The following is a 14,261-nucleotide window of genomic DNA, read 5'->3' as shown; positions in this document are numbered from 1 at the left end:
TGGCGAAATTGGAGAAGGATTCCAGAAGGATGCCATCCCTGTACCATGACCTCCAGCAAGTTTTTAACAAGTCCTGAACCAGCTCCCAGGCACTGCACCTCACAGAGGCCACATTCTATTTCCTGTCTGCACTAGAGACCATGGAAAAGTACATGAATGAGTACTAGTATACACTGTTCACCTTCTACTTAAGGTTTGACACCAAGGTCGTTTTCGTCAGTTTTTAGTGGAGTGGGAAGAGTATGGCCCGGATTCTAGGGCAGCGGGTGTCACCATTATTGACAGGGATTTTGTCATTCTCCGTGCCCCCATGTCATAGCATTTTCTGTTTCCTGCCTGTTTTTCATATCTCGTGTCCTAGTTCACTTTCCGTAGTATTTACTTCACCTGTGTATCTGCACCTGCTCCTGTTCTTCATTTCAGTTAATTTGCCTGTCTATTTATACCCGTCTATTTCCCTAGTTTCTTTGCCAGGTTGTTATGTGTCTTGACTGTACTTTCCTGCCTGCCATTTCTGCCTGCATGCTCTGTGTTCCGACTCCCTTTGTGTACCCTGACTTTTGCATTTGCCTTCTGTTCTGTATTTCTTGACCTGTTACCACCTTTGCTTGGCCTTTTGTATTTTGTATATTCTGTATCTTTGCCTGCTTGGACTGCCTTCCCATGTTTGGACTTTTGCTTGTTATAACCTGTTTGCCTGCATTCAACCCCTGCTTACCGGATCCTCCTGTTATTTAATAAATACATTAAACTATTCTGCCTACTTCTGGGTTGCAATTGGTTCTTTGGATTGTGGATTCAAATTGATAAGGCTGGCCATGAAATAGATAGGGATAGAGTTTTGACATTTGAGTATGATGACATTGGACCAAGACAATAAGGAATGGAAAATAAGGAAAATGAAAAAATGATACAACAATGAGGCAACAATAACAAAAAAAATCGAAATACTGTCTGATTTGAATTTGATGTTAATGAAAAAGAAGCAATTGTACCTAGGAATATTCCCATCCCAAAGAAGATTTATACCAAATTAAATGCAATGATTTATCATTTGAGTTCCTGCAGTCGGCATGCATAATTTGAGGTCATTGTGTCGCAATATGTTGGTCCAAAGCCCCATCTACCAATGATTTTCTCTCCTCAAAGTTTCATTTGATATTATGATCTTCTAAGGTTTCTTAACAGGACATGTTATCAGTGCTAGTTCTACTTTTTCACTGAATTTAAGTTGTGATATATTTTGTATGTCAGTAGAATTCAGTGTCTGCAGAAGTCTTCATTCCGTCTATCTGTGAAACTAATTAGCAATGTGTTATTTGCCTAAGAACAGCATTAATAGTCAAACGCCAAAGAATATTATGAAAATTATATCGAGCCATTAATTTGCATGAAGATTGTGCTACTGTTACCCTCTCCTCTGTGAATTAATTTATAATTCTGGATATTTCCAAGAGCAAGGTTCTGCTGGTTCTGTGTCTCTTTCTGCTTCTCTTCTGGTCTCTCTGCCACGTTGTTGTCAAGATGTCTTTTTACTTCACTGCTGTCCATGAATAGCTGTCCCTAAATGTAGACCTTACAAGGAAGCCAGTTTCTCCTATAGTTTCTATTTTGACACTCACAACCACGGCAACTCTGTAAATACAGCAATGGTGTGATGCTACAATTAGATACCTGCATGGGGCCATGAAACCTGTCCTTGTTGGGAACACACTGCTGGCATTTGAGCGGCTGCAGCTGGTAGCATGTTTAACCTGCCTGTCTATTTTAGCCCCCCATTCACCAAAATGATCTGTTCAAACACATCTGCTACGTGAACAAAATGATCTGTTCAAACACATCTGCCACGTGAACAATTTCTTACAATACGTAGACGCTTGCTGCACTAGATTCTACTTGCCTAAAGCCACCCAGCTAATCAAAATCAGGCGTAATCTGGGGAAGTCATGCACAGTCATAAGCAGTTATTCAGTCCCATCTGGTCTGAAGGAATGTCCTCCCTCCCTCTCTCTTTTGCGCTGTTCTGAAGTGACTACTAAGGTGTGGTTTCATATTGCCTTCATCTGTTCATACTCTGTAAATCTAGGGCTGCTCAGTCTAGAATATTTGACTAGTCTTATTTTTCCACTAAACCTAATCTAACACAAATGAGTAAAATGGATAAAAATGATTACTTTAAGACAAAGTTAACCTTCCCATCCCTGGGGTAACTTTGAACTTTGAGTCACATTGTGTGTTATTCTGTGTTACTAGGCAACTGGCTAATGTTCCGAGCCTACATTTCAAATGGGGCCTCATGATACACTGTATTTTTTGTATAATTAATTTTGACTGTAGCATTTACATACAAATGATCAATACACTGAACTACAAAAATGTATCCATTGTTCCCCATTCCTGATTCTTTTTTCCAGCAAATCTGTGCCATGACCATGTCCCATAGTGAACCTCTTCCATGACCATGCCCTGTAGCAAGATAACGAGGGTTCCAAGACCCTGCAAAGCACCATGAACTTGGTGCAATAACACACTTACAGAAGCACAGCCAAAATAAATAATTAAAACCAAGTCACTGGGTGAAACCGGGTGAAACTAATGAAAATTTCAGTAGGGAAAACCGCATTCAACCTTTGCATGAGCTGCCTCTCTGTAGACTATATGAAAATTGGTGCTTTATGTGGATCGCTTTCTCTCTTGCCTATTGTGAGGACAAATCTTGGTTGATTCACCTACAGTGGATGCACATTACCATGCCACCAAGCATGCTTACTGTAGGTCTGTCAGTGCATTCACTATCACTTAAAACAAACCAACTATATGTGTCCATGTTATAGCCTATTTCATAGACGTTTATCATAGAATTAATAAATCACATAACTTGTACATGTTTTTTAATTACATAGCCTTTGACAGGGAATAATTAATTTCAAAGATTAGCCTGTTTCATCTGAGGGTGTTAACTGAAAGTGCAATGCATGCAGTTCACCCAAATCTCAATAGACCCATATTTTAATGTGATGAAAACACTTATAACAATGTGTTGTTTATTTTAACTTGTTATATTAGTACAGTTATTTTCAGTTAAGTGGAATCTTCTAACTTTATCATAAGCTTGTGTATTAATTGTAAATGGTGCATTAGAAGGGCAGGCTGCAAGCTGTCCCAATAAGACAGAACTAGGAAATTGGCTTGTGTTTTCCCTGATCTATGGGAAATAGCCTACACGGGGAACATGTTTAATAATACTTGTGATTTCCTGCATTTGGAATACAATGGTTTAAAAATAGAGAAATGTCTCACCCTTCCAATGACGAGGTCAAGGGAATAGGAATAAGGACACAGTCCGGAAAGCACCATTTTGTGAAATGTGCTGTAGGAATGTTACCATACCTAAGCACTCGAGATGTGGATATTATTGTTTCCTAAAGCTTATTAATATTATATAAAATATCTTTAGGAACCACAACATATTTTAATTCACAAGATTTGTGTGAATTATTGACTTTAATCTTGAATTACAGTGATTCCTTTCTACAATGTGCTTGAAAGCATTTCACTGTCTCTGGCTAGGTCATATGACCAAACCTTGTAACTTTACTGGACAAAGGAGATTTATTCATTGTCATTTATACATGACAAATTCCATAGAGGGTTCATTATCAGAGATATGTAGTGTTTCTGCATAATTTAGTTGATTGTGGTTTTTGTGTGCATGTGTGGGGACAGGTGCATGCATTCTGGCCCCATCATACTGAGTCGCTACGTGTAGTTAATGGCCTGCATACAGGACATCATTGTCAGGAGAAACATAGGCTCTAGCCAACTTATTGTGGTAAGTTGGCTTACCCTAGCAAAAAGTAGACTATTGAAGTGTTCGAGATGTTTTATTGAATAAGAAAACAGTGAAAATGACATTCTATTATAGTCCCTATTCACGGCGCTACCATGTTCTGACAAATAGCACCCTAGAACCAAGCGGAACTTAACTTGACAACGATGTTGACAATTTGACAACTGTAGAGTCACTACCGCTGTTGAAATTCAGACAGCAGAGCAAGGATTCTTGAAGCTCATATTATTACCCGTAAACGGACTGCTGAACCTGCAGTGTAAAAACAATGAAATTAAAACTGATATTAAAATACACTTGCATGTATTTTCTCGTAATTGATTTTGAGCATTACATGGCACTTCAGCAGTTCTTGTTTTTTCATAGTGTACATATGCCTAGCATACTCAATTAACTAAAGTTAATTTGTAATAACCGAAGCTAAAACCATGCACTGCTACAATAAAAATAAATAAGATATGAAAAAGTTAAATATGTCCGTGTTCATTCAGCTGTGAAAGTACTTTTTGCTGTTAGTGTTTGTTGTCATTGTAAAATTTGCATGTATTGCTTTCAAAGAAAAGTGGACCTCTTTATCTTTGCAGCAGTTTGCATTGTATTCCAATTTTGGCAGGTTGGCATCACACTGCTAAAACCAAAGCAGTCTTCTCCTTGAGATCAACTCAGTCAGGACAACTCACATATTTAGATTAAAGATATTAATGAATATGCAATGTAATTACTTTTTGGTTTGGTGCAGAATGGATTAGGTACGTCTGTGCACGCTGGTGCATGCACTAACCCATCAAATAGGGAACGCAATACATCTCCTTTACAAAAGAGGAGAAATACCAAAGCCGCTCCATCTAGAAGCAGGTCAAAACAACAGGTGGAAGCCAGGGTGGGGAGGGGAAAGTTTGATTCTGTGAGCTGCAGAAAGAGCAGCATAGGCAATGAGCAGCGCAGCTAATGAGCAGCACAGGAGAGGTCTGACTGTCATCTTAAAAAATACACCCCATTAGTGGTGTGTGCATGTGGTACAGTAGGTTGAGTACAAGAACATGTATTGGTGTGTGTATGCAGTATATGGACTAGAATAACATGTAGTGATGTAATCAATCTCTCAAAACATGATGAGTACCTAATTTAGAAAAAAATAACAGATTAAAATTATGGAATTGCAATTGTTGTCGGAATGTAAACCAGCATACAGGATAGAGTTTCCGAAACCACTGGCATAGAGGAATGGTCCAAAATCCCTCCAAATATGTTCCTTAACCTTGTCAGGAATTACAGGAAAAGACTCAATGTGGTTATCCTTGCCAGAGGATTATTGGCATCCACCAATAATTATGAAACCTTGATTTTGGTAATTTTTTCTTTTTAAATGAATGTATGATTTTGATTGGTTCCATTGAAACATTAATTAAATACCGCATGTTACAGTATTTCCAATGAATTTATGTCTCCCTGCTTTTCTTCTTTCATCTTCTTTTTTTTAGGTTACATCAGTTGCAAGGGGATGACCGAGCGCATTCACAACATCAACCTCCACAACTTCAGCAATTCTGTACTCGAGACACTCAATGAGCAGCGCAACCGCGGGCACTTCTGTGACGTGACTGTTCGGATCCATGGGAGCATGCTTCGGGCTCACCGCTGCGTGTTGGCTGCTGGGAGCCCCTTCTTCCAGGACAAGCTGCTCCTGGGCTACAGTGACATTGAGATCCCCTCCGTGGTCTCTGTGCAGTCCATTCAGAAGCTGATCGACTTCATGTACAGCGGAGTGCTGCGCGTGTCCCAGTCCGAAGCTCTGCAGATCCTTACAGCTGCCAGCATCCTGCAGATCAAGACCGTGATTGACGAATGCACTCGGATCGTCTCGCAGAACGTGGGACTGGGTGGGGCCGGTGGCTTGCCTTTTATCCCTGGGGACTCTGGGCAGGACACACCGCGAGGCACCCCGGAGTCGGCGACCTCTGGTCCCAGCAGCGATGCGGAGTCCGGTTATATGCAGCCGTCGTCTCAGCAGAGCTTGGAGCGTGTATACACGTCACTTTATTCCTGCTCCAACCTCTCGCTGCAGAACGGCACCAGGGAACGCTCCTACTACGGAGGTGCAATCGTGGGCAGCTTCGACTCAGCCCTCTCTATCCAAAAAGACCAGCAGGGACAAGACCCCGCCTGGATCACTCGCATTCACGAGCGGACGCAGGAGTTGGAGCATTTTCTCGGCGCCCCAGAGTCGACTCACTGCCGCAAGCAGCCCCGGCCGGTGCGCATCCAGACAGGCGGGATGCAGATAAAGCAGGAAGCGGACGACTACGACTACGGCTGCTACGGCCAGGAACGCAGCGAGTTTGAAGAGTGCGCAGAGGATACGGATCAGGCTGAGGGTACAGAGAGTGAGCCCAAGGGAGAGAGCTTTGACTCAGGGGTGAGCTCATCCATCGGTACTGAGCCTGACTCTGTAGAGCAACAGTACCTGGTGGGATTTGGTCGGGAAGGGAGTGGCGAGGTGATGCAGGGGGAGGAACCCCCATTGCAGATAGAAGTTACTGACTCCTCCCCTGAACAGATGAACGACACGGAGGACCGAGGCCAATCCCTGAGCACAGGTGATCTCAGCATGTCACAACCCCCAGCAAACCACGTTATATCGCCTTCAATATCCAGTGCCCATCTCTATCTGCGTCAATCAGACGCACTCACCAGCAACCTGAGGATGCCCCTCACTCTGACCAGCAACACACAAGTCATGGGCACTGCAGGAAACGCCTACCTGCCCACCCTATTTGCCACACAATCGGCTAGCAGCAACAAGCCCTTCCTGTTCAGCCTACCGCAGTCTATGGGGACCCAGCAACCACAGTTTTTGGCTGTTCCACCTCCCAGCATGCCTTCCTTCTCCAACCAGCTGTCAGCCCAGCAGCCTTCAGCTCAGCAGCCGAATCCTGGCGGCATGGCACAGGGTGAGAAGAAGCCCTACGAATGCACACTGTGCAGCAAAACCTTTACTGCCAAACAGAACTACGTCAAACACATGTTCGTGCACACCGGTGAGTAAATGTGCGTCTCTGGCTACGTATACGTGCCGCACGGCACAGCACAATATTGCAAAGCACCGCACTCAGCACCCATTACTCAAATCGTGGCCCTCAAGGGCCAGGAACTGCTGGTTTCCCACCCTCCCTTTACTTGGGAATCAGGAGTGAATATGTGCCGTAGCAATGATTGTTCATTTATTTACTTGGGAGAAAAGAAAGCTATTTGGATTTCGATTCCTGGGCCAGATTTGATCATCCTTGCTCTATACCATGTGATTACCACCATATTTTGTTGCTACCCATTCAAAATTTTGGTTATAATAACAATTTTTTTATAATAACAATCATTCATAGAAAATAAATTCCTGTAAAGAATAACACGATTTTCATTATTCTTAGGCAGCTAGCTGACTGAACAGCAGTTAGCTGTGTCACACACAAATCACTTTAGATCTAAATTGATGAAAGTTAATTAATTTTTTCGATCTAGATCTACGCAGTCATTTACGGTATGAACGGGTTTTTGCCCTTGTGAGAATTTTCAGCCCTTGAATGATGGCCATCGCCTTCAGTCATTCCAAGCAGATATGCTCTTTTCCTAGCACTTCCCTGTAATAGTGTGTGAATGGTAAATGGTTGGCATTTATATAGTGCCTTTATCCAAAGCACTGTACAATTGATGCTTCTCATTCAGCCATTCATACACACACTCTCACTCCAACGGTGAATGGCTGCCATGCATTACCAATTTTTTAAATATCTTACTTGCAGCTCATTTTACTTGGGGTATTCTATTCTTTTTAGAACATTTAGAGATTTAACATTTCAGAGCCATAGTCATTTTGATTTTGGGTGTTATTAGTAAATGTCTTTCAACTTTAAAATCGTAAGAGCAGCCTAATTAAAGTTTTTCAGTTTGAACTATTTTTGATTAATGAATGTTGTGGTAGGTTTTTCCTATATGAACTGGGTGGCATCACACTGGCAAATCTCTGTGATAATGTCTGTCTGAGAGTTTGCTGTGGATGTACTTGTGAGGGTTTGGTTATGCGTGTGCTGAGGCTTGCTACCTTTGATGCCTGGGTGATACCAAAATACAATTAAACGTATATAAGAAATGTATTTTATTATCTTGGCTTTTTTTTGTTTTTAATTAAACCAATTTTGATGACCTAGGTGGAGGCAACTATGAATTTGAATAAATAGTTTGCTGAAGCATACTTGAAGTATACTTTAGCACATTGTGTATATATTCATGCTGAATGTATCCAGGAACTGCAGCACACAATTTTTTCACTTGGCTTATATACTTCACAAGCCTGAACCTATAGCTTTAAAAAGCACTTGCCTGAATGATTATTTAACTTTACTGAAATGCATGTAATAGAAGTCATAATATTAACATAAAATTTAGTGTTGTTGTTGATAACATTTTTATAATGTAAACCTGAGGTAAACGTAGTGGTCTGCCACAGGACCCGATTGTCCATGTGTCATGAAAAATAAAATTCCCCTGTGTAGTACGGTATTATATGTTGGCTGTTATACACATAACTGTTATTATGACATAACAATTTAAAGGGAATGTTTGATGTGCATAAACTGACCATGTTTACATGCACACAATAATGCAGTCATTGTCAATATTGGGTAAAGGCAGTGAGCCACTCAACATACACCAGTCTATATTCAAAGAAAGGACATGCAAAATGAGGGAGACAAAAAATGAATGCACACTGTTGGTAAATTTATTTTTTTGACATTTAAAAATCTATTTTTCAAAGAAGTCCTGGCAAAATAGCAGCACATAAATAGTTTTAATTAATTTAAAATAAATGCATCTAGAATGTGACCAGATTATCTTTAATACTGATATTAATATGTTCATGAAAGAGTAGCGTTGCTATCTGATAGTAATCAAATTATTTAACGATGTTACTTCAGTGGATAATTTAATTGCCCAGTCAATCCAGAAGCTGAATGCTCATATGGTAACATTTTGGGCCAAAAATGTGCAGAATTTTATGTTATGTTTTATATTATTATTTAATTTTATGTGGGAAAGGACAGTATTCCTATAAAAAATTATGTAACAGTTTCTGTAAATTATTGTAACTAATGTATTTAATTAAAAGTCAGTAAAATGTTAGTAACTGTGATGGTGTACTACGTAAAAGACATTTTCCATTTTTGAACACAATGTGATCGTTCATTTGAACATATCCTGCCTAAATGCTCCATCCTCCCTGCAAAAAGCAACCAATTTTCCATCATTTTGGTTGTAGATCATACATAGATTTGATTGTGGCTCGTAAATGTATCCTCCACAGTGAAGTAACAGTGCCAGAATAATAACTGGCAAATAACATTCCCAGACTAGTGAAGTGCAACATCAATAAAGCACTGAAAGTAAGCTCACTCATGCCAAACTAGAGACATAATACACTATGTGAGGAATGCACCATAATATGGTAAATAGACTGCACTTATATAGCGCTTCTATAAGAAGTGCTTCACAACTGATGCCTCTTATTCACCCTTTCACACTCTCACACACACACACACACACTCACACACACACACACACACACACACACACACACGCACACATACACAGCAACTGGCTGCATGTAAGGCATCAACTAGCTTGTCAGCAGCAATTTGGGGTTAGGTGTCTTGCTCAGAGACACTTCAACACACCCAGGGTGGGGATTGACTGCCAGACGACTGCTCTTACCTCCTTAGCTAATGTTGCTACTAATAATGTAATAAATCATAAAACAACAGTCCCGCCTTCATGGAATCCCGTAGGTAGACTCCCTTGTCTTAATCTCACTGAGTCTTAGTCCGGGTGAGGCTTTCGCTACACTCAAATAGCACTACATAAATAGCACTAATAACACATAATTGAACAATACAGCTGTGATGGCACGCTTCCATTCAGCGGCTCAGTCGTCTGACTAATAAACACCACCACTGGTAACTGAAATATCACACATCAATGTTATGGAAACATTTAGCTAATTGGCATAGTACATAAAATAGTACAAAATAAAATGGCAATAATTGTGTCAAAAGGACAGCATAATAAAACTGTGTGCCAATCAACTGCACAATAAAAGTAAGACAAAGGATAAAATAAACACAGTAGTTACATAGTCTACAGTACAGTGGCTACTTAGAAATGATGCTTCTTAATTTATTGCTTAATTATGACATTTAGACTGTAATGGCAGAACCCCAACTGGGAATGACACCCACTACTTTCCAGTACAATCCCTGTTCCCTAGCCAGTATACTGCACTGTCACCCATACTTACTCTAGCTTACTCTAGATTAGTACACTTGTATTTAACCTTGCACCTGATAAAATGCACTGCTGTATGTGTGAGTGTGTGTGTCTATGGTCAGGTACAGACATTTAAGTTAGGGAGAATGTATTGTACATTTTATGTTCTCCCGGATCAACAACAGCAGTTGTGAGGAGTGTTGCAGCTTGAGGATTATTGGGCATTCCAAAATGGGAAGAAAAGGTAAATTCATGCAGTTGTTAATTAAATCAAGGAGGACAAAATGTCTCATATTCCCAGAAATAATTCTCTAGAGTGTGCTTTCATTGGTGCTGTTCGGCAGCATTTCCCATTTACATTTTCATCACCCAGATGGCAACCTTGTGCTCTTGGTATCAGGCTTGTTTCTCTGTTCTTTTACATCACACTCTCTCCACATCTGCTGTGCGCAGCTACAGCAACATACTCCAAAATAATGTATTATTAAGTTGTTTTGTATCATTAAAAAACCCTACCTATTGTGCCCACATTAATATACAGTTAAATAGTGTGTTAAAAAGTATTGGGACAGTCACTTTTACTTTCTGAACCAGGATTTATCACCTCTGCTGATATACAGTGCTAGTGCTGATTGTCAGTACTAACTGGTCACTGATTAAATGATTAGCAAGATGTTCCTGCTCCACTTCCTAATGGGCTGTGGCCAGTGTCTGGTGTGGGGCTGAACAGAGAAGAGGTGACAGCTGGTAGTGCAGGTAGACAAGTCCAGCTACCAATTGTATTGCCTTCTTTTCGTATTATTAGGGACGGTATCCCGACTATCATTTTTATATTTCGTGTTTTTAAATGAAAGATAATCTCCCATTTCACTGTAATGTTGCATCAGATTTGGGTCCTCCACAAAATCACGTTCCTCGCTTCAGCCACTATCTAAGCAATCAGCTTTCAGCTGCTGTTTATAGGCTCTCGATTATAATTGAAAATAGAGTGGAAACAGACTGTGGCTAAATGGTGTCATCTGATTGAGTCCTAATTGTTCACATCCGAGGCTGATTGAAACAGTACAATGTTCAAGATGAGATCGACATCTCAAAATTTCAGTTGTAGTAGTGGAGGGTGGCGTGATCAGACACAAACAGTCCAAATGTGGAAGATTTTGCAAGACGGATTCATAATGTCCATTCCTTATAGTCCACCAATGCAAAAACGTAGGCTAACTTTGCTAAAAAGCAAATCGGGCTTCACATCTCCTGCCTGCAGTTACATTATTGTCCACTGGCCAGTGTGTACAGTATGAAATGCTTGAGTATGATTCATGGTAAATGGTGGCCAAACCCGGACCCTCCAAATCTGAAAAAAAAAAAGCGGCGAGTTTGAGCTTACTTCTACTAAAACACTTAATTGTGTACTGCCTAAAAGTACTAACAGTACTACATTTACCTGTGAGTTAGTACTGTGTACTAACTTAACACTTTTATTCCATTTGTTGTGACCACCACCCCCAGATGTCTTTCCTGACTAGCTCGGGGATCTGCAGCACAGCTGTCAGCCATTTTGCCTTCTCCCTCGAGTTTTGAGATTTCCTACTTTTTTGACCTGCAATTCTTATTTGTCAAAAATCACATTGCCTCTCCCCAATAATTTACGTTGGCACATGATCAGCACAAACAATGAGTGACAGCAGTGTTCCCACACTGTCACTTTTTGCTTTCAGATAGGCTGCTTTGCAGATATGCTTTAGGCATTTTTATAATGTTGGGCATCCCAGCATAATGTTGCTATCCCAGCATACATTGGGCGAAAGGCAGGAATACACCCTGGACAGGTCGCCAGTCCATCGCAGGGCACACACACCATTCACTCACACACTCATACCTATGGGCAATTTAGACTCTCCAATCAGCCTAACCTGCATGTCTTTGGACTGTGGGAGGAAACCGGAGTACCCGGAAGAAACCCACGCAGACACGGGGAGAAGATGCAAACTCCGCACAGAGAGGCCCCGGCCGATGGGGATTCAAACCCAGGACCTCCTTGCTTTGAGGCGGCAGTGCTACCCACTGCACCATCCGTGCCGCCTAAATAAGACAAATATTCTATTAAATATTTTTCAGCCATGTAGGCCTACTAAAAGTGAAATGTAACCCTGAGGTAAACTTAACCTCAGATAAGCTCAAATGAATTGAGGTTTAAACTTTGTGGAAATTAGTCACTTTAAATTGTCCCTGCAGAACAAATAAGACATGCAAAACATACATAATGAAGGGAGGTTGGTACTGGGAGCATAGAGTTTGGGAGTATGTCACTTGAGACATAATTATTCTGTTAATACTTGCTTGATATCTTATGCCAGTATCAGTGGTGATATTTTTGCATGACTGAAGACTGGAAGTAAGTCTGTAGTCATTTTTGTATATATTTTTTAAATTTTGTTTTGAGTTGTCAGGCAGATACGTCTACATGGTTGACATATGCAAATGTCAGGTCTTCTGCCTGGAAAATGTTAAGGTACACAGATAGGGAGGAGCCTGGAGACTATCACAGACCATGTCCTCTAAATAAGTGAGTCTGTTTCCTGTACGGGAATCCTGTTTTGCTATGTCCTGTAGGCAGATGACGCAATATTTCTCTGCATCTTGGACTAAGGGGATGTTATATAGGCATGCACCTGTCTCATACAGTACGGTGAGGTTACTGAATTATGCTTACCATTCAGCCCTCAGGTTTAATACAGGTGATGCTTCTCACAACCATCTTTGCACATATTCTTTACCTGAAGGTTTTATCAGAAATATTTATTGGTATTTGTTAATTTACAAAGACTACTACAAATATCTTTCACTGGTTCGAAAATGGAAGATTGGTATCCATAAGATACACCCTCTGGTTTAGCTAAGGTCAACAGAGAACTTTATCCATTATCATAGGTAACATTAGCAACACATAATAACAATCATTCCCCCTTATAAAAAGTCATACATTTTCTCTCGACATCGACCTAAATCCATTTCACTAAATCAGACAAAAATATCACCATTGTCACGTTGTTCATTCATTGCCATTTTCGTAGCTTTTCTGAAAGACACATCAACACAAACAAGCAAATTTTAGTCGAATGAATAATGGGTCCAAGAATTTTTGCAGTAAAGAAAACTGCTTTCAGCTAAGGGTTATTTTTACCTGCATTCACCCAGCATTGATTGTATGCACTGTACAAATGGTGATTTTGTTTTTCTGATTGCTGATGGTGATTGAGATGTCATCTCAGGGTCACCATAACAGGTAGTGTTTATTTCATATCTGGACTACTATAACTTCCTCCTCGCTGTTTTCTCTGCCTGTGCCATCAGACCTTTGAGGCTTATCCAGAACACTGCTGCTCACCTGATTTATAGCCTCCCCAGGCTCAGCCGTGTCCAAATTCCAAATGGTGCTGGTATATCTGCCCCAGTATATATTTGATAGATCATAAACCCCTAAACACCTGCCAGATTTCTGTATTATGTTACCTGTGGTTACCTGGTTGCTTCCTCGTGTGCCTGCACTTCCTGGTCGTCTCCTGTCTATTCTGGCCCCATGATGGTGGACTGATTTCCCCCCTGCTGTAAGAACAGTAGAAACTACCCATCTTCTGATGCAGCCTGAATACCTGCCTTTTCAAACTGTGCTGTGGCTCTATTGGCCCTCTTTAGCTATCCTCTTTCATTCTCTTTGGAATTCCTTTTGGGATACTGTTATAGGCGTGGCTGTGTAAAGATAGGTTATCGGTCTAGTGATATATTAGTATATTCTTAGAAAACTCACTTTTGGTTTGGTTAGGTAAATGTTACACTTAATTTTGAATGGCCTTCTATGGTGATATCATTGTTTTGTATTTCTGAGAGTAACACTGATGATCTCCACTTAAGTTGCTCTGGATAAGGAACTGGTAAATGATTGTAATGTAATGTTGCTGCATATTAACCATTATTGCCGTTAAATTGCGAAATTTGCTTTTAGCTGTTGAAAACCTGATACAGTATGTATTATGTTCATCAAGAGATTTCACGTAAGCTTTTCAACTACAAACGTCACAACTGACAACATCATAAACTA

General features: G+C 40.5%; 1 protein-coding gene across 1 annotated transcript in view; it reads left to right on the top strand.

Annotated features, from left to right (window-relative positions):
* zbtb20 (zinc finger and BTB domain containing 20) overlaps positions 1 to 14,261 on the top strand; it is a 74,269-nt gene that overhangs the window by 40,444 nt on the left and 19,564 nt on the right. Inside the window, exon 4 of the mRNA XM_061247223.1 lies at positions 5,332 to 6,888. Within this exon, the coding sequence (XP_061103207.1) occupies positions 5,352 to 6,888 (1,537 nt within the window). The 5' untranslated portion in view covers positions 5,332 to 5,351. The remainder of the gene's footprint in view (positions 1 to 5,331; positions 6,889 to 14,261) is intronic.

This window comes from Conger conger, chromosome 7 (assembly GCF_963514075.1).
Source record: "Conger conger chromosome 7, fConCon1.1, whole genome shotgun sequence".
Lineage (NCBI taxonomy): Eukaryota > Metazoa > Chordata > Actinopteri > Anguilliformes > Congridae > Conger > Conger conger.
Note: the sequence above shows the minus strand (reverse complement) of the source record. Positions and strands in the feature narration are given on the sequence as shown.